We start from the raw sequence: 25,701 nt of genomic DNA, 5'->3' as shown, positions 1-25,701 counted from the left end.
AATTTACACTGTGAACCAGTAATCTTTCATTTCAAAACAATAGGCAAATAATGTTGTCATGTTAGTTGTAATTTACATACTGTGTATATTTTCCCGATTGTCTAATGATAGAAAATGAATCTTCTGTCTGAAGTAGCAATTATTTGCAAATGATGCTGGAGTGAAATGACATTGAGAGAAAGGTCTGTAAAATGTAAAATTGCATTAAGTGAAAAAAGTAAAATCTAGACATTTCATTTATTGTACTATTCCCAATTTCCAAATCAATTTAATATTAGAAATGTAAGCGATAAGTAAAACAAAGACTCCAGAACGAAATTAGTAAATAAAGAAAATCCAAATGAAATCGGCAAGTTAACTTTGATTATGTCTTTATAAGAATTTGTTCAAATTTGTGAAAAGAAGTTCATAGTGTTCTTGCCAGTCTTATCTTACGTATATTGAAAGAATGTGTTTATATACTATTAACAGTGGTCTTTTCTGGTTCGAAGGAGAGAACAATAGTCGCAAGTTGAACTAGAGGATCTAACAAGCATGTGGTGCTCACCTAAGTCTAAGCATGTACATCTGTAACAAAAATCACAAAAATACTGAACTCCGAGGAAAATCCAAAACGGAAAGTCCATAATCAAACAATATACACTCTCCAACATTGTAGACTAGAATAGAATTTATAATAAAATCTTTTTTGTTGTTCAACCTCTTTTGTTTTGCCTAAAACACCAGAGAGGGTAAAACATATCGTCATCTAAGGGCAAGCTCTCTTTTAAGGAGTCTACTATTTTCGAAATTTTAACTTTTTTTGTACATCTTTTTATGATGATAATTGTTGTTGTTTAAAGTGTCTATCTATCTTTAATCGCTTAAAAATAATAAGCAAAACATCGTAAAAATCGTAATTATAGTAGTAAATAAGGAGTCGACAGAAGATTTCGGCCTTGTTGATTTATTTGTAGATCTTGTCTAACTGATAAAGTTTGCTAATAAAATGTCTATCCATTTATCATAGTTTTCAAATTAATAGGCAAACACACTTAAATAAAGGCAACAGTAGTATACCGCTGTTGAAACTCATAAATCCATGGACAAAAACAAAATCGGGGTAACAAACTAAAACTGAGGGAAGCGCATTAAATATAAGAGGAGAACAACGACACAACACTACAATGTAACACACACAGGAACGGACCAAGCATCAGACAAAATCCCACGAGAATAACAAATATAACATCGAAACCAAATACATTAATTTGGGATAGACAAGTACCGTGACACGTCTTATCGCAATGTCAATTTACACTCAAAAATAAGAGAAAAAAAAACGACGCAAAGTTCAATTGTAACACACACAGAAACGAACTATAATATAACAATGGCTATATTCCTGACTTGGTACAGGACATTTTTAAAGGAAAAAATGGTGGGTTGAACCTGGTTTTGTGGCATGCCAAACCTCCCCTTTTATAGCCATGTGAAATATAACATTATAATGACAACTCAACACCACAGGACTACAATATAAATAAATTGGAGAACACAATTGACAAAGAAACACACGAACAACAGCCAACAAAAGGCAACAAGTTCAAAATTTTAATACGCCAGAAGTGCATTTAGTCCACACAAGATCTTATAGTGACGCCCAGATACAAAAGTTTGAAAGCCGAAACAAGCCCAAAGTCGAACAGCATCGAGGACCAAAAGATAAAAAAAGTTGTGCCAAAACCGGCCAGGGTTTTCTGTTAGTTACCGGAGCATCCCTATTATTTAGAATAATTTATACTTTTGCAAACAGTAAATTTATAAAATTACTATACAAAAGATTTACATGATGAAACTGAAGTATTAACTAATTACAGGAAACAACTGAAATTCATTACATAACCAGACATTTGCAACACAAAATGTAGACACATCCGAATAAGTTTAAACCTCAACGCCAAGTGACGTCATATTTGAAATTGTAAAAAAATGAAAAAAGAAATTGGAAATTGATAATTGGAAAGTTGAAATCGTCCCGTTTATCATAGATTTTCGTGTGAAGTCGTCCATCTACGTCAATATTGAGGAAAAGATCAAGGTATGAAGCAGTCCTTCTAGTATCAGTAGTATCCTTAATTTCAAGTTCACTGGGATATATGAGATGTAGGTATTGGCTGAAATATGGATTATTCAATGATAGAACATCATCAATATATCGGAAAGTAAAATTAAAGAATTTCGCAAGGTGCTTTTTCTTTTTGTCTCTTAGAAGGTTCTGAATGAATTCTGCTTCATACGAGTACAAAAACAAATCAGCGAGCAGGGGTGCACAATTAGTACCCATTGGAATACCGACTGTCTGTTGAAATATAAATCCTCCAAACTCAACAAATATATTGTCGATCAAAAAGTCCAGCATTTTGATAATATCATCTTCAGTATATTTTCTTGAAGATTTAGTGTGATTCTTCACAAAATATGAATTATTGTAACCCAAAACAAGAAATTTGTATCTACGATTCCCATTTTTATAGAAAAAGCTCTGTTTTATGAGATGGCGAAGTCGATCTTTCAACTGAGCATGGGGAATAGAAGTATATAGCGTAGAAAAATCAAAAGTTTTTATGTTGCTGCAAAATTACAAAGATTGTAAAGATTGTAACATTGGTAAAAATTGTCAAAAAAGAGTAAGAACTTCTATAGTATGGTGAATGATTTCAATAAAGAGCAATAATTCTAATATAGAGTCTTCTGACGATTTTGGTGATTTGACTTATTTGTAGATATTTTCTTGTTGATCATTTTGGTGTTTTTTTCTATCTATTACAGTTATCAAGATAATAGGCAAAATATTGGAAATATTCCTGTCATATTTTCTCTATTTATAGCGGTTTTCAAAATAATAGACATTAATTAATCAATCCTGGTGGGCAGGTGGGATCATCAGATATTTTTCATTAAGCTAGATACCTCAATGATAATTATGGCAAATTTTGGTAAAATTAGACCAATGTCCACGGAGGAGAAGATTTTTGTAACAGTTGAACTGAGGACGATGACGGATGACGTACGCAAAGTGATGAGAAAAGCTTAAAAGGACATGCAAAAGTAAAATCATTGTGCAGCTATCTGTTTAACTGGCAAAGCGAGAGAGCTTTAGTTTATGTAAAATTATGGGATAATACAGTCACTGAAAAGCATTTCCTACTTTACTCCTTGTCCATACTAATAAAGAAAGCTTGAATTATCAAAAAGTATGGTTTATAAGGTGAAAAAACGTAAAAGACAGTTATAAATAGAACATACTTAGAAGAAACAAAAGCCAATTTAGAATTTTCATTATAAATTTAGCATTTTTAAAACAAACTTGCTGACAATCTTGCTGATCGTATTTGAGTAATCACTTTGCCAAAAGTCTACACTCTAAGCAATCAATTCGTATTTTAAACCTTATACAAACGTTCAAAAAGAGACAGAAGATACAAATGGAATACTTAAAATTTCTAACTCTTTGGAAAACCGACAACGCTATTGCACAAAACGAAAAACAACAAAAGAACCAGGAAGTCCAGAAAATAACGATTGAGCAACACTAGCCGAAACCCTGTTCCGGGGTTGAACTAACGTGTTCCGGAAGGGTAAGCATTTCTTGCTCCACATGTGGCAGCTAAAAAACCTATCAGAGCATAATGACCAATAGTTTAAAACATTACAGTCTATGAATTGAACTGTGTGATTAGAATTAGAATCAAAATGAGATTATGTTTCATAATGTTTTTTTTTATTACACCCATTATTGGAACACACTAAAAAAAAAACTTGTTTGCAAAAAGTTTGAATGCCAGATTAAGTAACTGGGGTTTGTGTAATGTTTTTGTTTTTGTTGTTTGTTTTTTCGGCGGTTTAGTCATTTGGTTGTTTTATTAGACTTTTGGTATCCCTCTCTTTCTCTTTTTAGTTCATCCTAAAAACTTTGACTTCCAAACAAATCTAAACTTTACCTATAACTTGGGTTCGTGTTGCTCAATTTCCGGTTTTCTGTGTAATGTTTTGTTATTTTGTAAGTGTTTTCGTCGTTTTAATTTCAGACCATTGTGATGTCTGTTTTATTAGAATTGTTTATTTCGATTGCAATCTTGGTTTTTCTCTCTCTCTCTCTCTCTCTTTTCTTATACTACATTTATATGAATACTCTAAACTAAAAAACAATAAAATGTACTTATTCTTAAGGGGACACCATTGCAACAAACTTATTGTCTTCTTAACAAAACATTTATCCCTCAACTTCAACAAGATCAACTATGTATAATGAAAACCTCGTCAGCTGGTTATGGGTTATGCTGTCCATGTCTTGTTCACCTCATTATCTATAATTTTGGTATTGCTATCTGATAACGTTTATTATTTTTTTTAATTTCTGTTCCGATTTATTAGTATTGACAAAGTTAGATTCCAGAAAAAAAAACTGGCTGCCTTATTCGGGTTACATTTGATGTTACCTACCAACATATCTCGCGTTAATCACTTTTTTGTAGCATGTATTTTCGTAGCATTTATCGATGTTTTTAAGAGTAATGCACAAAAACGACGCGTTTAAGTCAGTATGTAAAATTTGATTCTGAACGAAGTACATGCTAACAAAATAGCAATCAAAATTTCATTATTAAACTTCCGTTTCAAATCAACATGATACGTCATAAGAATTAATGTTGCATTACTATATCATTAATGTATTTTATCTATAAAGTCAATCTACTGTACATTAAATATTAATTTCATATTGATGCCTTGCGATTGGGATTTAAATTTCATTTGATTTTTGCTGAATTATGCCGATAGTCTAGGGGTTCTTTAAAACTTCAAATGATATTTTGTTTTTACATTTGCCCATTTGATTAACTCTTTATCAATAATTCAAATTTTATCCAACAACATCATTTTGTCAACACAGGGCTGCTCTATTTGATGAGTTTAAGGAATGACATATCAATAAAGGCAACAGTAGTATACCGCTGTTCAAAACTCATAAATCCATGGACAAAAAACAAAATCGGGGTAACAAACTAAAACTGAGGAAAACGCATTAAATATAAGAGGGGAACAACGATACAACATATGTATAAATTGAAAACTGTCAGTCATTTATTATTAAAATGACGATAAAACAATTAAAGGGAAATTCCGCGATTTTTTACTTATCATCTAATTATGTTCATCTTAACATAAAAAACACATTTGCAAAGTTTTAAATTTATATTCCTTCTAATAACGGAGAAAATCAAGTATTTGTAAATTTTTTGATTGAATTCTCGAGTGGGTCGTGACGTTTTAGCCCGATTTGTTGAATTCTGGGAAAAAATAAAATCTGTTTAACTCTTATAGCTTATCGACAATATACGTAATTAAAAGCGCACAGCTGACGAATGGTCGTAGTTATTAACCACAATATAAGAATGAACGAAAATGAATATACATATACCGTTTTGTATTGTTTGAATTAAACTCCTAAAAAATTATCTTTAGTAAATGTTTTTGAATAAATTTCATTAATTATTGTTGAGATTTTTTTCATAAAATATTTATTGAACATTTTTACTGATATTGAACTGAAAATATTTCAGTTCTATTTACCGTTATTGTTTTAATAATCATTTCAATGCAACTAATGTGTGAGCAGAGTGTGTATATTATTTTGTAAAGGTCACTGTATATTTCTCGGCTTGAGGTCAATTCGTTTACCTTGTAGCTATTTAGCCGCAGGTGTGAGTTCAAGCGTACACAGGTATGAATGTTGTTATTTGGAAAGGATAAACAGAAAGGATTAGAAAGAGTATGCTGATATTTAATACACTAAGATTTAATACACGATGAGAATAAAGATACAATAATTAAATTGTGTAAATTAATTGAAAATAAAATTCAGATTCGTAATTTCGAAAGTGTATAAAATAAAAGGAAACAATTTTTGGTTACTTTCTTAGCGACAATTGGCGTAAAGATTCAAATATGAAGTAAAAAATAGTAGTTTTAATCTTTAATAAAAACTAAATGCCATATTACCCAATTTGATATACCATTGTACATCTGTTTGATATCATTGACTCTACCGGAATTTCTTTACTTGCATTCAAATCTGGCTGTGTTTAAATGCTCATAAACCTATCTCAATTTTGAAGCTTTTAATTGAAAAAAAATACAACATACATGCATGATTTTTTTTTTAGTTTCTTTTTAATATTCCATTCTTACATAATTAAATTCATTTGACAATTATTTACACGAACTTTTTGTGAAAAAAATACCAATTATCTAAGCTACTTCTAGGCATTATTTTTTTTGAGGATTTTTGTACATTTTTTAAAAAGATTCTATGATAATATTTGTGCAATGTTGAACATGATAGCCGTCATTAATAATCAAATAAGTAATACAGTAGTTGTAATAAAACTTATATTTTAGTTATGCATAACTGATATTGACGAATTTAGAATAGTTCGTCCCTGCATCGTTGTTCTTGAAACAATCATTATTAGTATACTTGTAAATAAGTTTCCTGACGTATAAGCGCCATTGAGGATGAGCTCCAGTGAAAGCAGACTAGAAGCGTTTCGTTGGTTTGTTTGTTGGGAAAGGAGAGGAAATGCAACCACTTGTACAGATAAACGACAGAATTACCATACAAGCATTTATAGTCAACACAACCAGAAAGAGTTCCCATCGTTGGACGGGGAATATGAAGGCTTCCAAGAATGGACAAGTGACATGTCTAACTCTGACAAGTTAGAAAACGGACTATCGACATCGACCGCTTGTTCTTCATATTTGAAACTGCATGCATATATACGTATACGTTTATGATAGTGAGTTCTTGCGTTTGACAAAAACTAAATTCCTTCATGGTTATATCTTGCTATACGTTTATATTGGTTTGTAAGGTAAACGGACAGAAAGTCACTGGACAAAACGTCGCAGGACATAGTCACAAATGGTAGTACAAAAAGTCACAGGACAAAAAGTCAGAAAAGTTTGTTGACAATTATTTGAATATATAAGAGAAATATCTTGAAATATTTGCTTTTTTATACAAATGTTCATATTTAAGTTTAGGAAATGTGTCATTATACTTGAAAAATGAGGATGTATTTAATTTTCATCATGCAAAGGGTATATTTCTTGGCACCATGAAGCCATTTAAGTCCAAAGCCACGTTGGCATTTTGTTTTTTTTACAACTATTTGATCATCTTTGATATTTTTTGAATAAACTTTGTTTACAAAGTTGGTTTATATACAATAGTTCCAGAAAAATACAAAAATATTTTTGTAGAAATAAGAGTTTTTTATTCAAAGAAAATATTCAGAAAAAAATGAATTGTGACTTTTTGTCCGTGACTTTTTGTCTTTGACTTTTTGTCTTGTGACTTTCTGTCCTACATTCGTTTGTAAGGTGATAACTCAAAATCGTTATTTGAAAATCTTGTTTGTGAGATGTAGATTCATTTCTATACAAAAATTTCGTCTATATATTAAGTTTCACAAGTGTATAACACGGAGAAGCTCTGAAGGTACATTACTCCCATTTTGTTTGGGTGTGAACCATCGATGTTTACATCAATATCAAAGAATAAGATGATGATGGTAGAAAGACTTATGGGCGTCATGTGGCAAATATTACATGCATATCGGACTATGAGTTGTCAATTTGTATGAAAAGATTACCAATACAACCATATTATTGAGAAGGAATATTTACATGCTATACCGTCTCGTACTAGTATTACAGGGTTCTTGTGGCGTTCACCTTTGACACACAACTTTTTAACGATGTTTAAAAAAAAGACAGAATCAATTTAATGTCATATTTCCCTATTTTTTTTTAAATATGACTAAAAGTCTTTTATCTGACAAGAATACCCCTATTTAGCGCGGACAAGTAATTTATTCTTTTTTCTGTTATTGAATACCAAGAAAGAAAATAAATCCCGAAATTAAGTTAATTTTTTTGAAACTTTGATACTCAATAGTTTTCCAGTAAAATATTCACATCCCTTGGGGATGATTAGTGTTCGTCCAGTGGCATATATAACAATTGTGATGACGAATTCCTTCCTTTGTTCGAGAACAATCTTATTGAAAAATAAATCTGTGATTTTACTATGTCCACAACTTCGAGGAACAAAAGCAAGTTATACATCAACCTGTATTTAAATCAAATTGGTTTTCTTTTTCTTCTGGTATACAATAGTCTATCGACATTCGATGATTACATACTGTTGGCATACGTGGACTAGTCTATTTACAAAACTTTTACCCCAATTTATTCAAAATATATGTTTTTTTCTTATGTTCAATGTATTATACATGTTTATATTTTAAATTGCGCTATAGTTCCGTAACTTTCTACCCAGTCGTATAAACGAATCGTCGACAAGTGCGTACATTTTTGTAAATCAATATTTCTGGTATGTTCCAATCTGTCCTTCACTATTGACAATGAGTATATTTTACATTTTCCCAAATTCACCCTTGGAAAAAATATTTAAATAGATTTTAATTTCATCAAATCTTATTTTTTGGGTATTATTTATATTTTTATGAATAATATTCTTTACACCAGACATGTTATTTATAAACAAGCGTATGAGTTTAGTAATGACAAGTAAGACAGAGTTGTTTATTATGCATCTGATAGTTCAAAATGGAAAGTTAGAAGTTATCGGCCGTGTATACTGATTAATACCTGCAGAAGTGAAACGATGCATGAACTTGCAAGCCCGACAGGAAATCGCTTGAATACCTGGACGTGTCACCTCACACCCCTCGCAATACCTTTGGAAGTAATACCTTTAGCCATGCTGGTGATCAGATGAACAGTTTATTACTTTAAAGAATTATTATCAAATTAGATTTTCGAAAACAATTTTCACGGAACACTTATATATGATTTCAACTTTGACTTTTTACTTAATTCCAATATTTACAGTTTAAAACAGACCATGGTAATTTAAAAAATAAGAATATTCTCCGTATCAAGTAAGTGAGTCGGATGATTGACAAGATATCGACACGCAATTACGACTACATCGGTTACTGTAGTTTTGTTCCTTTGTGGTTTATAGACATATCGTTGTTATAAATCGGGAAAGAAGACAAAATGGCCGAACGCAGAGAATTGATACTCTAAATTTAAAATCTATGGTGATCGCTTATCTAGCGGAATAAAATTTTAATATCTATGAATTTGAGCATTTTTATACAGAATGAACATAATATCAATTTTTGATTTTTTTGCGAAGTTTCCCTTTAAAAGAATACATAAGGTTTTTAAAATCATGAAATCATATTCATTCACAAATATATTTCTATAATGTATATATAAAAAACTTAATGACATATCCAATCAAATATGGGGTTAGACGGGTATTGTTACTTTTAAACAGTATCTACAGTCCATGTTTTTTTTTTTATCAAAGTGTCATTTTGCCTTACCCGTATTTGGCACAACTTTTCGGAAATTTTAGTTTTAAAAAAATCTTCAACTTCTTATTTGATTTGGCTGTGTTCTCTTAATTTACGATTAATGCGAATTTTGTGGATCGCATTACATTAATTGTTATCATATTTGTTCTTATTATGGCTGGCGAGAAGAGAGAAATATCGATATTGTTATCTTTCATGTTCGGAAGAAGATCATAAATTTAAACATTAACTCCATAAAGTAATATTTTCCCCTTTGGTCTTATGATCATAATTGCTCTTATTTCGCAGACAACAATGAGTGACTCATATAAAAATATGATTTCATAAACAATTCACAACAGCTTCTAATTTGCTATTAAAGATATCTTTCAACTTAAATCAACAAAATCGACCGATTAAATAAAATCGCCATTGCTATCAAATATATGGTCACATTGGTTGTCTTATCTGATGTCCTTGTCTCCGTGTATGATGTTTAATCTCAGCTAGGACTATCAAGCTTACTATAATAGTCCCAAAACTCTGTGCTGTTGGTTTTTTTTTATGCCAGTGTGTAATCTTAATTCTCAGTGTGCAATTTTATATTCTCAATGTGTAATTTTTAATTTTCAGTATGTATTCTTTATTATTTTATCTAGGCGCGTTTTTTTAATCTCAAGTAAGTCAGTTGTTTTATCCCAGTGTGTGTGTATTTAGTTGTTTAATCTCGGTATGCATTTTTTTATTTAAAAAAAAGCCATAGCAAAATATTTTATGATTTTAGAGGTTAAAGCAGAAAGTATGTGCAGCATGAAAAAAATCATACACCATGTCAATTTTGTCTTCAATTTTGTTTTATATTATGGAAGAAATAACAATGTAATAATCTTTAACTTTTGATTGTTTCAGTAAAATTGGTACCGTTAATGCTGATAATTGTCAAAAAAGCTGTTACGTCGAGAGACCACTTACGCGATTTAGATTTATGATCGAAGTAGAATATATCAATCCACAGTTTTGTTTGACAAGGTTTGAAGTGCAATGTTGCTTGAACAGTAGTAATGAAATTGTCATAGTTTGTTACATTGGGGAAAAACTGTCTGTACAGCTTTATTCTCATTAGTTATGGAGTATTATGTAAAGTGATTAGATTCTATTTATCCAAATCTAATATTAAAAAATTGATTGATATACTTATTCAGTTGCGTTTAAAGCAGTTTTGCAGCATATTCCTTACACATCAAGGCCATCATTTTGAATTTATGTTGTTTTTTTCTTGTGTAAAAAACAGTTCTGATACATCAACATAAAATGAACAAAGTTGAGACAATAATCATAGTTTATGTCTGTATCAGATCTTTATTTGCCAATTCAGTGAGAGATGACTATTATACAAAATGGAAGGGTTATAAGTTTCATAGTAATACAAGGCTAATTGGACACGATACTTCCTTTTCGACAGTGCTTTGCTCGATGAAATGCGTCGTAACACCTGCATGTGTTGCAGCAAAATTTGACACAACAAATGGAGATTGTGAATTTCACCACGTATATAACGTACAAACACCAATTATGATGGTGCCTAAAAACAGCAGTGTTGTCGTTGTTAAAAGTGGTAAGTCAGTAAAATCTATTAATATTTGTAGTTTTGTACTCAATTTGAAATATCAAACATCTACAATAAGCAGTTCATGCACTATGCCATAGGTAGGTCAGTAATACCGTGCGTTAAATTGCTTTATAATAAAAAAATTCAAAATAAGAATAAAAAAAGATACCGAATTCAAAGGTAAATTAGAAAAAGGGGAAGTCCATAAACACTGACCATAACAAACATTATCAGCCAAAGGAACCAGAGGAAAACAGATATAACTGTTTTAGGAGTTTTTTTCTTATGCATGCCTAGCCTTTTATACATAGCATTGTTTTATTCGAACAAGGCTTACTCAAGGAATATTTCTCATCCATCTAAAATCTTAAAATTGTAGGTCGTATCTGTTTTCATTTTCACATAACAAAATCAATGCCAAAATAGAAAAATCGACATTAGAATTGTCGGCTTAATAATAACTGCAATTACAAATATATACTACCACTTACACTGATAAATAAATCTAGAAACTCATATAACGCCATCCAATAAAATAAAGAGGGATGCATATCTGGTGCAGGAACATTAAAAAACTTTCCATTTTTATGTAGCAACATTCCAGCAGCGCCTGCATATGGAGTATATATCTCTAAATTGATACGATATTCCCGGGCTTGTATTTCATATCATTATTTTCTTGATAGAGGGTTGCTGCTCACTAGGAAGCTATTAAAACCAAGAGTTCCAAATGGTGAAGTTGAAATAATCCCTTCGTAAATTTACGGACGCCATCACGAGTTGGTTGACCGTTATGAAATATCCGTTTCACAGATGGTATCGGATATGTTCATTATGTCGTAACTACAATCCCGTTCCCTTTTCACGAATGAGACCTACCGAATTAGAATATATTACCGGGTTTGTAATAACATGAGCAACCCGACGGGTGCAACATGTGCAGTAGGATCTGCTTATCTTTCCGGAGCATCTGAAATCACCCCCAGTTTTGGTGGGGTTCGTGTTGCTTAGTCTTTAGTTTTCTATGTTGTGTCGTGTGTACTATTATTTGTTTGTTTGTCTTTTTCTTTTTTAGCCATGGCGTAGTCAGTTTATTTCCGATCTATGAGTTTGAATGTCCCTCTGGTATCTTCATCCCCTCTTGCATTACAATTTGAAACCGTTAAATCTATTGCTACCTCTGAGTCATTACTTCTCTGTTACTCTTTGAGGCTGTCCCAGGTCCAGAAGCACATACTTTGGTACACAAATATTGTTAAATTGAAATACATTTTGCTGTTAAACGATCTCGGAATTTATTCTGATATAAAGAATGCATCTATCTAATGGAATACTCTGATTGCTTTGCCGTTGTTGTCTTCTTTTTTTTTTTTTTTAGGTTTTATTAACTCTTTAACGCTTGTTTGATGTTCTAATCCTGTATATTTTAACTTTGAGCATTACTGAAGAGACATTTATAGCCAAAATGCGCAGTTGATGCAGTAAAAGTTGCTATAAATTAGTATATTTGAATAAATTATCAAAGTGCACTAAAGGAAACTAAAATCAATTAAAACATTAACTTTAAAATGTTCTTTATTATGTGGAGAATATAAGATTAAAAGTATGTCCAATCGTCAAGTTTATTAAATAAGAAGAGGGATCTGCTTTTAACATCGTTGTTTTGAAATAGTTAATTTTGCTTCGCCTTATTAAAGTTCAGCAATAGGAAGAAGGAATACATTATTGATGGAGCATTCTGTTACACCGTAACATATATTACAACTGAAAATTTGTTAATCAAATTCAAACGATGTCCATGCCATTATAACCCATTATAACCCTGATCGCACCCGCTATATAATGAGTACATGCAAAACAATAAAATAGTGCAATAAAAGTAGATTTTTTCACGAGTCAAAGCAGATATTACTCGAGAGTTTCTTATTTGTTTGTTTTACAAATGAGATAGAAGAATAAAAAAGTAAGAATGGCCAGATCTTAGATATCAACAATATGTTCACATATTACTTTGCTATTGCTCTTTACAAGAAAAGTTAACAGTTCAAATTAATGTTATGTCTGTCTTTCATTGGAGAGAGGCAGAATATACAAAGGAGAGAATGACAAAGTATGGGTCCGATAAGGGGATATCATAGTCAGAAAGAAGAACGATGCAAAGATAGAAAAGTTACAAAAAACTTCACAGAAAATTAACAGATGAGCAAAACAAACCAAAATAATAACCAGCTGTGATGTTAGGTGCTCCACAGGAGTCGCAGATTCTACTCCATTAGTGACACCCGTCGTCTATCTCATGGCAAGTAAACAGACGCATTCGATGATGTATTAATCGAATAAAAGAGGATGTGGTTGTGGTATAAGAACATATTTGTGGTATCAACAATAATAAACTCATCAGATCAAATCGAGAATGGAAATGGGAAATGTGTCAAAGAGACAACAACCCGACCATAGAAGAACAGACAACAGCAGAAGGTCACCAACAGGTCTTCAATGCAGCGAAAGACGCTTTGGAAAACAAAACGCGTGCGATTCACCAACAGCGTTCATATCAGAATAGTCTGGCGTCCAAATAAGTTAAATGTTTGGGAGAATACCAGAAAGTACAAAACGTTTTGCCGATTATGACTAAGACTTCGGGTAAAAAATTGTTTCGATGAATCAGTTAGACCATAACGGTAAATCTAGAAGAAAACTAAAAGAAACCTCAACAAATATACCAGGATTATAATTTAGTACGTCAAACGCATTTTATTTTACCTACATCAGATGACCAAACAATCAAGACATGTAACATTAGTCATCAGAGGACATCACCTTTATAGTAGAACGTGAAATTACACGATAATGCTAGCTTCTTTTTATTCTTTCTGAAAATCTCTTGTCTGAAACCTTCCTCATGAGATTAAGGTAAAAGTCACCAAAAAGACACAGTTCGTTCCAATAGGATTTCGAATTGTCTATTAAAAAGCTTCATCCAAACGTTATAAAAATGTCTTCAGTACAAAAATCAATGTTGATGTCAGTTTAAATAACTCTTTTGTTTGAATCATAGTGTTTTATTTTTTACAAAGTATGTTCCTAAAATAGTTTCGTGCATTGACATTTAATTAGTACGACAAAAAGTTGGAACAATTTCGTCAATATATTTACAAATTAAGAAGAAAAAAACTAATGTAAAAGGTAGAAAAGTCAAATATCTGTTTAGGACAAAATAGACTACAGATCTTTGGATATTGTAAATAAAACATATTATATATGATTTACGACACCCCAAAAGTAGGTAGAAACTGCTATAAACTGGTTTTAGTTAACAAATTCTCTAACAATTTTCAACCCAGAACACTGAAAGTTCACAGCCAAGTTAGGGGCATTAACCCATGATTCCGTATTATTATGTTTTCATTTTTATTTCAAAGAATTCAAAGCACGAGAATACTGTCTTAATATAATGATCTTTGTATACGTTATACGACTATGTGATCATTTTAAACCGATAAAGAAGTCTTAAAAATCTAGTAAGACGCTTAATTTTCAAAGTTCCAGATTATCATAAAACAATTTCTTGCCAATTCATCTTTAACTGCTGTCTAAGTCGTCAAATGTTATCATGGAACTGTTTTGTTCTTCGTTCTTTGCTGTCTTTTCTAATAATACTGCCAGCTACACTTCTTGTGAGCATTTGTCAGATTTATCAACTCGAAAGAGTAAAATTTCGAACCTACTTTAATAAAGTCTGTATAAATGATGTTCCGTAACATAAGCTCAGATCAGAATTACTATGTTATCTGAAGAAGAATTACTTCACAAATAATTATAAATTTTCTTCCCTCATTTACACAGACGACATTGTAAAACGGTTCTAAATTTAGAGCATCTTTATTTTTTTTGTGAATTTCAATTGTGTAACAATTGGAGTGAAGAACAAAAGTCCAACTATATAAGAGTAAAAATATTTTATATAACTGTATTTGGGCTGGGAGAAAAACAGAATAATTTAAAGCATTTGTTATAAGTTAGTTTGCCATGACTAAAACATAATAATATTTTATACGTACTGACTTCCTTTTGTTTTACGGTTTAGTTTAGAATACATTTACTAATTGAAAAACATACCGACAATTATTCATTCTTTCTTATTACACATAAAATTCAATCTACTCGGCTATCAAAATTTTTTTTTAAAAAGTATTCGGGAAAGCTAATAGGGGTCGTCATTGTTTTGAGTAATTTATCTGAAAATAATAAATCGAGTAAATCTTTTTATCCAAGATTTGGTTCTTCTTCTCATTGACTGGTTATATAATGTGGACTTTGATAATTAATATTATTACTATTTTCAGAATTACATGTTGAAGATTTAACTGACAGCTGGATGAAGTATGGAGGTATATTAACGTCGACAGACATTTAAATAGGCGTATTTTGATAAATGTGAAAGACCCCTTTCATCAATAAGTTTTTATTCATTGTGAAAAAAATTCGTCATATATACCAGGATTAAAATGTATACGTCCGTCAACAAAATACTCAACAGTGACGCTCGAAAAAAAAAGTACAATAGGCCAAATAAAGAGCGAAGTTGATGATCAATGAGAAAATAATGCGCTACGATATACTTCACTAAATATTAGCTTTCAATAAGATATCAATTCATATGAATTATCTTTATCAGTACCTTTGTTTATTTAATCAGTTGCCTTATTCAATACTACAATGAATTAAAATGAAAAAGAAAATGATGAAACTTTTTTTTTATATTTAATTGAGATGTTCTAACTTCATTCTAAAAAGCATGTTTGTTCATACAGCACCAGATTGTTATATTGGAAGTAGGCATGACTACACAGGAACTCACAGCAAAACCATTTCTAACCGAGATTGTCAAGGATGGAACAAAAATGAACCACATACCGTCAACTCTAAACCAATAAATCCAGATGACCACTCCACAAATTACTGTCGTGCATCGTCATCCGATGGCCTGTTGTGGTGTTACACAACAGACACAGACAAAGACTATCCATGGGACCACTGTCCAATTATTCCATGTGAGTAGTTCGAATATACATGTTTTAATATGCTCCCCAATTATAAATCACTTTGTTTATTGTCCTTATCTAAATTAGTTGAATATTAACAGGGTTACTGTCTCACACAAATGATGATATTGTATGATTGTCCAAAACAAACAACAACTAAAAAATGGATAAAATATACTATTATGAAATCCTACACATTTCTGAGTGACTATTCATTCTTAAATTAGTACAAAAGAAGGTAGCCGATGATCGAATCTTATAAATTGATTAGAAATAAACAAATCAAGGTAACACACAAAGAATAAGGCATTCCATTGAACTCCAAAAAAAGCTAGACCGGATGCATAACAAGTTCACGCGTCTCCTACTATGCACCACCCACTATGACAATCCTCAAGTCAAAATTTCACAATCTAGAACAGGACACAATTGAAACTAGACCAGACGATTATATTTATACCTGACATTTTAAGACATTAAAAACACGTCGGTAGTGAGTTGAGACACCGACACATCCTATCCGTCAACCAATTCGTTATGATGACTGTAAAACTATATCATTATCTATGATCTTTCACATGAATTTCTTATCACACGTACATAAGCAAAAACTAAACATTGAAAATTTCTTATTATTTAAAAGTCGCTTGACCTAATGTGCAGGCCCTCGAAATAGTAGTAAAACATTTATGAACTGATTGTAATGCAACATTCTACAACATATCAATGATCTATCACAAGTAGTTCCTATCAAACTGACTTAAGCAGAAAATGTAACAATTGTGGACGTATTCAACACGACGACGACGACACATTAGTCTCGCATCCCGCAAGTTTCAACGCTGGCGAGACAAAATATGAAATATCTTGATGATACTGCAAACGTGAAATGATTGTGTTTGGAGATTTTTATGAATCCACATCTGATAGACAACATTGATTGAATATACCTCATCACAATATTTCCAAGAGGCCATCTTTTACTTTAAAAGATCGGTGGTAGGAACTTTAACTATACATCTAGTCGATCATATTGACGACTCGGCTAGATATCGTACTGTAAATGGTTTTATGTGAAATTTAGGTATTCGGGGTTTAAGATTGGAGATTTCCATCGTCTTTATTGATGTTTATACCCAAAGGGAGAAAAAGGAGAATGATGGAATTATGATTTCCTAAAATCTCCTCTTTAGTGAATTGTGTAAGGAATATGTTCGATTCCCAGTTTTTTTGTGAATAAATGAGAATATAAAAATAATGATTTTTGCATCATCTTTAGAAGTAATAGTAACGTACAGGTTTTAATAACTTATGGTTAGCAAGGACTTAGGTCCATATATAACTGCAAACCAATCTGCTGAATTTGTATCAATAACGAAAGTGCTTTGGGCCTCTCGAAATAATAGTGAATTGAGCATTGATAATTGTACAAAAACAGTTTAGTTCAAATATAATGAATTCCAATAACTGGAGACGGTGTCTACTTTTGATGATCATGACATTTATTACATCAAACAGAGGTGTTTACATAATTATCATTTCTTGATATTACTACACCTCGGACTAGACAAAATACCTTCACCATTAATTTTGTCGTTGCACACGTAAGAGATAGCTGTCGAATTAAGAAATCTTACTTTTCTAAGCGATATCGGTTTAAAAATGATCACATAATCGTATAACTAGACAAAATACCTTCACCATCAATTTTGTCGTTGCACACGTAAGAGATAGCTGTCGAATTCAGAAATTCTTACTTTTCTAAGCGATATGGTTTACCAAACATGAAGTCATTTGAGGAATGATATACTAGTAATTTCTCTATAACTTTGACTTTTATAGGCACTATGGGATGTTTAGGCATGTGAAAGTGGTTATGGTGAATTTTATTGGTATCTAGATCATTTTAACATTATACCGGTGGTCATTCATTCTTTCCTCGTATCCTTTTCGTGTGCTTACCAACTTTAGAGATATGCAAAATATACGAAAGGGACATACAAACTCATTAGTAGGATATAAACTGTCAAATGCATGCCAATAAACGAAAAATAAAAAAAATATAGACATACAACAGTACAAAACATGGAAAACTAAGGACTGAGCAACATGAATCCCACAAAAAAACGAGTTGTTCTGGAAGGGTAAGTAAATCCTGCTCCACATGTGGGACGCGTCGTGTTGCTTGTGTAAGTAAAAACTTGATGATAACCTAAATCGATAAGTCACATTTGGGCATTGGACCATATTCGTCGTCATGTGTGAAACAGATATTCAATAACGGTCAACCAGCTCGGGATTGCGTTTGTAAAATTTCCAAAACGATGATTTTAACTGCTCCACTTAGACCTGTTGTTTTAGTAGCTTTCTTGAGGACAGGAAATGCATGCCCTTAAATTTCGTATCAACTGGGAGATAAAAACTCCATATGCAGGCGCTGCTGGAATGTTGCTACATAGAATGAAAACTTCAGGATTAGGTAGCGAAATCATCTCTTTTGCCGTAAAAGTTTGTTTCAACCGACTCTCATTGTCATATTCAAGATGTGAGTCAAGATATGAGACAATCTGAACTATATCGGTTGTATTTCAAGTTTAATTCATGTCCACAAAGAGTATATTCGATATAGTACACAATATTAGAAACAGTACAATTCTGATCTTCATGAAAACGTGTTTTTTTACATTTAAATGCCCATTTACTGAAAATATGTATAAGTTATGATTATGCAAGATTTACAGTCATAACGATTGCATTCAGAAATAGAACAATGCTGCAAGTTCTCGGTGATATCTAATATATCTGAAAGTTGTATGATACAGGACCGAATATAAGTAAACTTGTTTTGGAATTCGTAGTAAAATGAGGAAGCTGAAGACAGAACAAAGCATCCTTAAAACCGTTAATAGTTATCAAAGTACCAGATTTATAATTTGATACGCCAGACGCGCGTTTCGTCCACATATAACTCATCAATGACGTTCGGATCAAAATAGTTAAAATGCCAAACAAGTATAAAGTTGAAGAGCATAGAGGACCCAAAATTCTCTCGCATCCTATATACAATGACTGTCCAGAAACTTTCGATACAGAAATCAGAAGTATTACCGGATGTGTACAAAGTTTAGAAATTAGTGTAGTGCAAAATTCAATTAATTCTGAGACTTCATTTACTTTCCGACTTTATAATGTTGTTTTTTTTTTATTCAGTTTGTATTTACATTTTCCGGTTTTTCAAGGAATAGCGGGAAACATTTGTATTAACGATGCGTATGAATTTTCTAATTTGGTCACGTGAAAATTTTCATGTGCGGGAAAATATTTTGAAAGCCTTCACTTTCCACCCAACAGTCGTAGTGTCAAGTTTATTTTTTTTACACATTTCAGATATGTAACACTTTTTAGTTTTAATTCATGTTTTTGCACATGATTTGTTGTGTTTTGTTTCGAATAATTATCTATATTTCATTTTTTTTTATATACTGTCCAAGTATACCTCTTGAGACGGTCTTCCGAGCATAGGGTTTGGACACAGGTTTTCAACTTTTTTTCCTCTACATATTTAGTATTTAATGTAGTTTGGCCGAGTTAACTCGTTTCATTTGGTCATTCCTGGCCGACGGGATCGTCGATGAAAGAGACTTTGTTATTATTTGGTATTTAACTTATATGTACAGCATATCAGCATTCAGTCATCATTTATAATTGTAATGATTTATTTAAGTATTTCTGCTTATGAATTCTATTTTTAATTTATTAAAATCTGGTGTCCTTCAACCTGTCTGGGTTATCGGCAATATGAATATATTGTTTTGTTTTATTAAAGCCTATGTATTTATGGGAAAGAAGTTAAGGTAATACCTATATCTAGATTTCCGTTACATTTTTTAAGATTCATTTGAAATCATGTATAATTTGAAGACGGACACTTAAATTATAATTGTTGAATATGTTCATTTCAATAGGTTTTGCATGTGGTGTTTTAGAGTCGCCACCATCTGAACTTCCAAATACAACTTGGGCTGTTTCATTTACCCATGTTGTAGTGGTAACATATCAGTGTTTGTCAGTTACACTTGGAAAGTCTGTTGAACACTGTCCAGTGTCCTCATGTGGAAGCGATGGCCAGTGGTCAACGAAGTATAATATCTCGTGTACAAGTTAGTATCAGTATTGAAAGCATACCCAGTTATCAAGTTTAACTGTAATTAGTAATGTTATGACAATTTTCATCATATACGCACTACCAAGAAGTAGATCTACATTAAATTCATGATGTAAAATCGAAGTGGCTTTAGTTTGGTTACATCATACTTTTATATATTAGTCGATTTAAACATTTGCTATATAAAATACAATCACGTCAGACTATCAACTCTATAATGTAAGGAATAAAAAGAAATATTCCACAAAATATTTGAAATTTTAAATCTTCAAATTACTTCTATCAAACAAAAGAATTTTCAGGAAAGATTATCAGCTGTTTTCGACCAGAACATTGAATTTATATTATCATCTTGTTTATATTAGGCGAAGACTGTTACACAAAAAGCATTGAATACGACGGGAAAGTACACTGCACTGTGTCTGGTATAACATGTCAACATTGGAACAAAGATGAACCTCAGAAGGTAAACTACCGTCCCACAGATCTGAAAGATTTGGCATCTAACTATTGTAGAGATCCGACATCGACTGGCCGTCCATGGTGCTATACAACAGAACCAGATGTGAGCTGGGAATTCTGTCCTGTTCCGCATTGCTCAGTTTTAGCAGTGATTTTATAAAGGTATAGAGAAAAATTAAAAAAAAATGAATTGATGCTGCAGGTCTAGATTGGTTTTGTTTGTTTAGTGTGAGGATCGATTGACTTATTGATGTCTCAATTTTATCATATTTTTTAAATGAACGTAACAGTACACTTTGGACACGTTTAGCGTACACATTTTTAAGTCTAGTATCTTTGATAAGTTTATATATAAAAAGTTAATAATAAAGACTCTTATGATGGAGATTTCTAACACTAATACAACGTCCTTTTTTGGGGGGGGGGGAAACATAACTCAAAAAGAATGTTTTTAAAGAAACAGTTTAAACTTGAAAGGTAAAACATTAGAAAAATCTATGTACACTCTTGTATAAACATACAATGATTAAATTCCTAATGGAAAAGCAAGAAATAGTTTTTCAACTAATTTTTACATGAGAGAGATCACTTTCAATTCTTTATATTGTGAACTTACTTAGAAAGATGTTTTTAGTAATATTCATAATGTTCGACGGATTGTTGTTTATGTCATTAAATTATTTGTTTTTTTCTATTTTTTTATCATACTTTTATTGATAGTTTTGAGATTTGTTAGTAGGATACAAACAATGCCAGTAACTTATCCCGTCCTCGTTAAACATTAGTTGTATATAATAATTTAATTTGGTTAGCACTTATTAATTATCTTATTTCTGAAATATATACATTTCTATATTATAATGTATCCATGTACAGTTTAACATATATGTATATCAATAAAATTCATATTTTCCTATGATTCTGTGTATTGTTATTTATTGGATCATCAGAAGATTTCAGCTTTTCGTGGTGTAAAATGACATTCCACTTTTTCCAATCAAAATTATTGTCTAATCCTAAGGACCATGCATCTTCACAGTTAAGTCTAGTGGGATTTTTTTTTCTAGTCAAACATTATACAATCTTTTGAGCCTTTGTTTGACAAAAAAATGTTCTTATATTTTTTGGAAGAATTGGTCCATGAATTTTACAAAGACTGTCTCGTGGATATTACTTTTGAAAGATTTTGTATATGATTGTATTACTAATACTATCCCATTGTAGTCAAGAATGTTAGATTTAAATTTATTAACATTTTCAAATTGTTCAAAAGACATTAGTTTTACCCTCAGTATCTAGCAGATTATGTATCAACAAAGTCCCTTCATCAACCCAGACTTTAAAGGAAATAGATGTATTTTGTTTTCATTTGTATTATTCCAAAGTGAGTCTGCTACAAATTTGCCTCTTTTTTTTTTCTTTTTTTTTATATAAGTTTATTTTGTATGTTTTAAAAAATCTCTTACATTTGTTTGATGTCCTTAAAATACTTGGCTTTCAATATGTTTAATTTAAGGTTTTTATGTTTGTATTATTCTGTAAGTACCGTCGAACTCGTGTTAGTTTAAGTCCTTTAATACATTTTTCAACCAGATGTTTAATTTTGAAATAATTAGTTTCTTGATTATTGTTATCTTTCCAACTGGAGTTAGTGTTTGTGTAGACCAGATTTTTATTATATTTTCAAATTCTTTTAATTTCTCATAAACGTTTTGCTGAATAGTCTATACCTAAGTGTGTAAACCTACTTGAACCAGATTCCAACCCCCACTTTACACACATTGTGTCTTGACTGTATTTTTAAACCTATCCACTCCACGTTCGTCTTGACCAAGTTCATATTGAGATCAGACATTTCAGCATATTTAGAGATGCAACAAGATGTAACGCCAAGTTTAATCGAAGTGTCATCTGCATATTGAAACGTCAAATGTTCTGTATCATTTATTTTGATTCCCTTTATTTCTTTTTTTCTTATTTATAATTCAAGTATGTCTGTACATTAAAGAAACATAAAGTGTGATAAAGGATTCCCTTGTCGATAATCTCTTTGTATTTCTAAGAATGAATTTTTTTTTAAGATACTGCAGATCTTATGTTTGTGTAAAAGTGTTCTATAGAGGGGTCAAAATTGATAAAATGATTTCTTTGAAATTCCATGATACAAATGTAACTAGAGGCTCTCAAGAGCTTGTATCGCTCACCTGATTCTACTTGGATTTTGAAATCATATAAAATTTAAAATTTGGCTACAAAGTAACAACACTTGGCCTGCACCTCATTAAGAAAGGAACATTTATGCTATGTTTGCTTTCATTCAATTCAGTAGTTCTATGTTAAACCAAGTCCCCTGCTGGAAGCCATCTTGGATGATGGATTGGCTAGATTGGCTACAAAGTAACAACACTTGGTCAGATTGTCATAAGGAACATTCATGCTATGTTTGACTTCATTCCATTCAGTGGTTCTCTAAAAGAAGACATTTGTATGTATTTCCCATCGGGTCCTATGTTAAGCAAAGTCCCCCGCTGGCGGCCATTTTGGATGATCAATCGGCTACAAAGTTACAACACTTGGTCAGCGCCTCATAAATTAGGAACATTCATACTATGTTTGACTTCATTCCATTCAGTGGTTCTCTTAAAGAAGTTATTTGTATGCATTTCCCATAGGGTCCTATGTTAAACTAAGAACCCCGCTGGCGGCCATCTTGGATGATGGATCGGCTACAAAGTAACAACACTTGGTCAGCACCTCATAAGGAACATTCATACTATGTTTTGTTCATTCCATTCAGTGATTCTCCAAAAGAAGTCATTTGTATGCATTTCCCATAGGGTCCCATGTTAAACTAAGTCCCCCGCTGGGGGCCATCTTGGATGATGGATCGGCTATAAATTTACAACACTTGGTCAAAATCTCATAAGAAACATTCATGCCATGTTTGGTTTCATTCCATTCAGTGGTTCTCTAAAAGAAGTCATTTGTATGCATTTCCCATAGGGTTCTATGTTAAACTAAGTCCCCCGCTTGGGGCCATCTTTGATGATGGATCCGCTACAAAGTAACAACACTTGGTCAGCACCTCATAAGGAACATTCATGTCATGTTTGGTTTCATTCCATTCAGTGGTTCTCTAAAAGAAGTCATTTGTATGCATTTCCCATAGGGTTCTATGTTAAACTAAGTCCACCGCTTGGGGCCATCTTGGATGATGGATCCACTACAAAGTAACAACACTTGGTCAGCACCTCATAAGGAACATTCATGTCATGTTTGGTTTCATTCCATTCAGTGGTTCTCTAAAAGAAGTCATTTATATGCATTTCCCATAGCGTCCTATGTTAGACTATGTCCCCGCTGGCGGCCATTTTGGAAAATGGATCGGCTACAAAGTAACAACCTTTGGTCAGCACCTTATAAGGAACATTCATGTCATGTTTGCTTTCATTCCATTCAGTGGTTCTCTAAAAGAAGTCATTTGTATGCATTTCCCATAGGGTCCTATGTTAAACTAAGGTCCCCGCTGGGTGATGGATCGGCTACAAAGTTACAACACTTGGTCAGCACCTCATAAGAAACATTCATGCTATGTTTGGTTTCATTCCATTCAGTGGTTCTCTAAAAGAAGTCTTTTGTATGCATTTCCCATAGGGTCCTATGTTAAACTAAGTCCCCCGCTGGCGGCCATCTTGGATGATGGATCGGCTACAAATTAACAACACTTGATCAGTACCTCATAAGGAACATTCATGCCATGTTTGGTTTTATTCCATTCAGTGGTTCTCTAGAAGAAGTTCAAAATGTAAAAAGTTGACGACGACGACGGACGACGGACGCCAAGTAATGAGAAAAGCTCACTTGGCCCTTCGGGCCAGGTGAGCTAAAAAAGAAGATGTGGTATGATTGCCAATGAGACAACTCTCCACAAGAGACCAAATGACACAGAAATTAACAACTACAAGTCACCTTACTGCCTTCAACAATGATCAAAGCCCATAATGCATAATCGGCTATAAAAGGCCCCGAAATGACAATGTTAAACAATTTAAACATCAAAACTAACGACCTTATTTATGTATAAAAAAATAAACGAAAAACAAATATGTAACACATTAACCTACGACAACCACTGAATTACAGGCTCCTGACTTGGGACAGGTACATTCATACAGAATGTGGCGGGGTTGAACGTGTAAGCGGGATCCCAAGCCTGGAATGGAAATAGCTTTTTAACAAATCAACGAGAAGAAGCAGTCCTGGTAAATCATTTATTTCTGTATAATATAAAATATCATATATTTGACGAGTATTTTCGCCTAAAACATACCAGGATTCAAACGTGTCTGATCACTGTTTTTAAGTGGGGTAAAACTGAATTTATACGCTCTGCTATGCACCTCGATGCTAATTTATATGTGGCACATTCCAGTCACATCTCAGTCATAATTTACAGCTGAACGGACGTGCTTGGTCATATCCTTTTTACCTGCTATTTAAGATGTCGGTTTACAGATGAATGACTCAACGACGTACTACTTTGGATGACAGAAATCAATTCAACGATGTACAGCCTACAATTTGCTTTGTGTAAATATTTGTAAGCATATACTCAAAAACACCTTATGAATAGGGGAGTGCTATGCCGTCTGACGTCTTTGAGCTTTTTTCCGTGGTGTTATATAATGGACCTCCATTTCACTGTCTTACAATTTTGGTTCCAATAATGTTGCATCACTAAGTCAGAAACTTTCCAACCAATGCTGCATCATTATGGTTAGTGGGCTGCACAGCTGACCTACCTGGCCCTGAAAATAGCCGTTGTGAACAAAAACTTCAAACCAAACAACAATAGTAAACAAACAAAAATCCATCTACGTAAAACAAAAATGGTCGCCTTTATCCAGCTTAACAACAACAAATTATTAAATGCTAACAAAACGGCTTCAGTCACCGAGCCGACCGTGCGAGTGCTTACCA

The 25,701-nt window shown here is 32.3% G+C and overlaps 1 protein-coding gene across 1 annotated transcript in view; it reads left to right on the top strand.

Moving 5' to 3' along the window:
- Positions 1–25,701, top strand: part of LOC139511793 (apolipoprotein(a)-like) — a 74,514-nt gene that overhangs the window by 5,977 nt on the left and 42,836 nt on the right. Inside the window, exons 4-6 of the mRNA XM_071298904.1 lie at positions 15,396–15,440; positions 15,864–16,103; positions 20,060–20,254. Of these exons, the coding sequence (XP_071155005.1) occupies positions 15,396–15,440; positions 15,864–16,103; positions 20,060–20,254 (480 nt within the window). The remainder of the gene's footprint in view (positions 1–15,395; positions 15,441–15,863; positions 16,104–20,059; positions 20,255–25,701) is intronic.

This window comes from Mytilus edulis, chromosome 1 (assembly GCF_963676685.1).
Source record: "Mytilus edulis chromosome 1, xbMytEdul2.2, whole genome shotgun sequence".
Taxonomy (NCBI): domain Eukaryota; kingdom Metazoa; phylum Mollusca; class Bivalvia; order Mytilida; family Mytilidae; genus Mytilus; species Mytilus edulis.
Note: the sequence above shows the minus strand (reverse complement) of the source record. Positions and strands in the feature narration are given on the sequence as shown.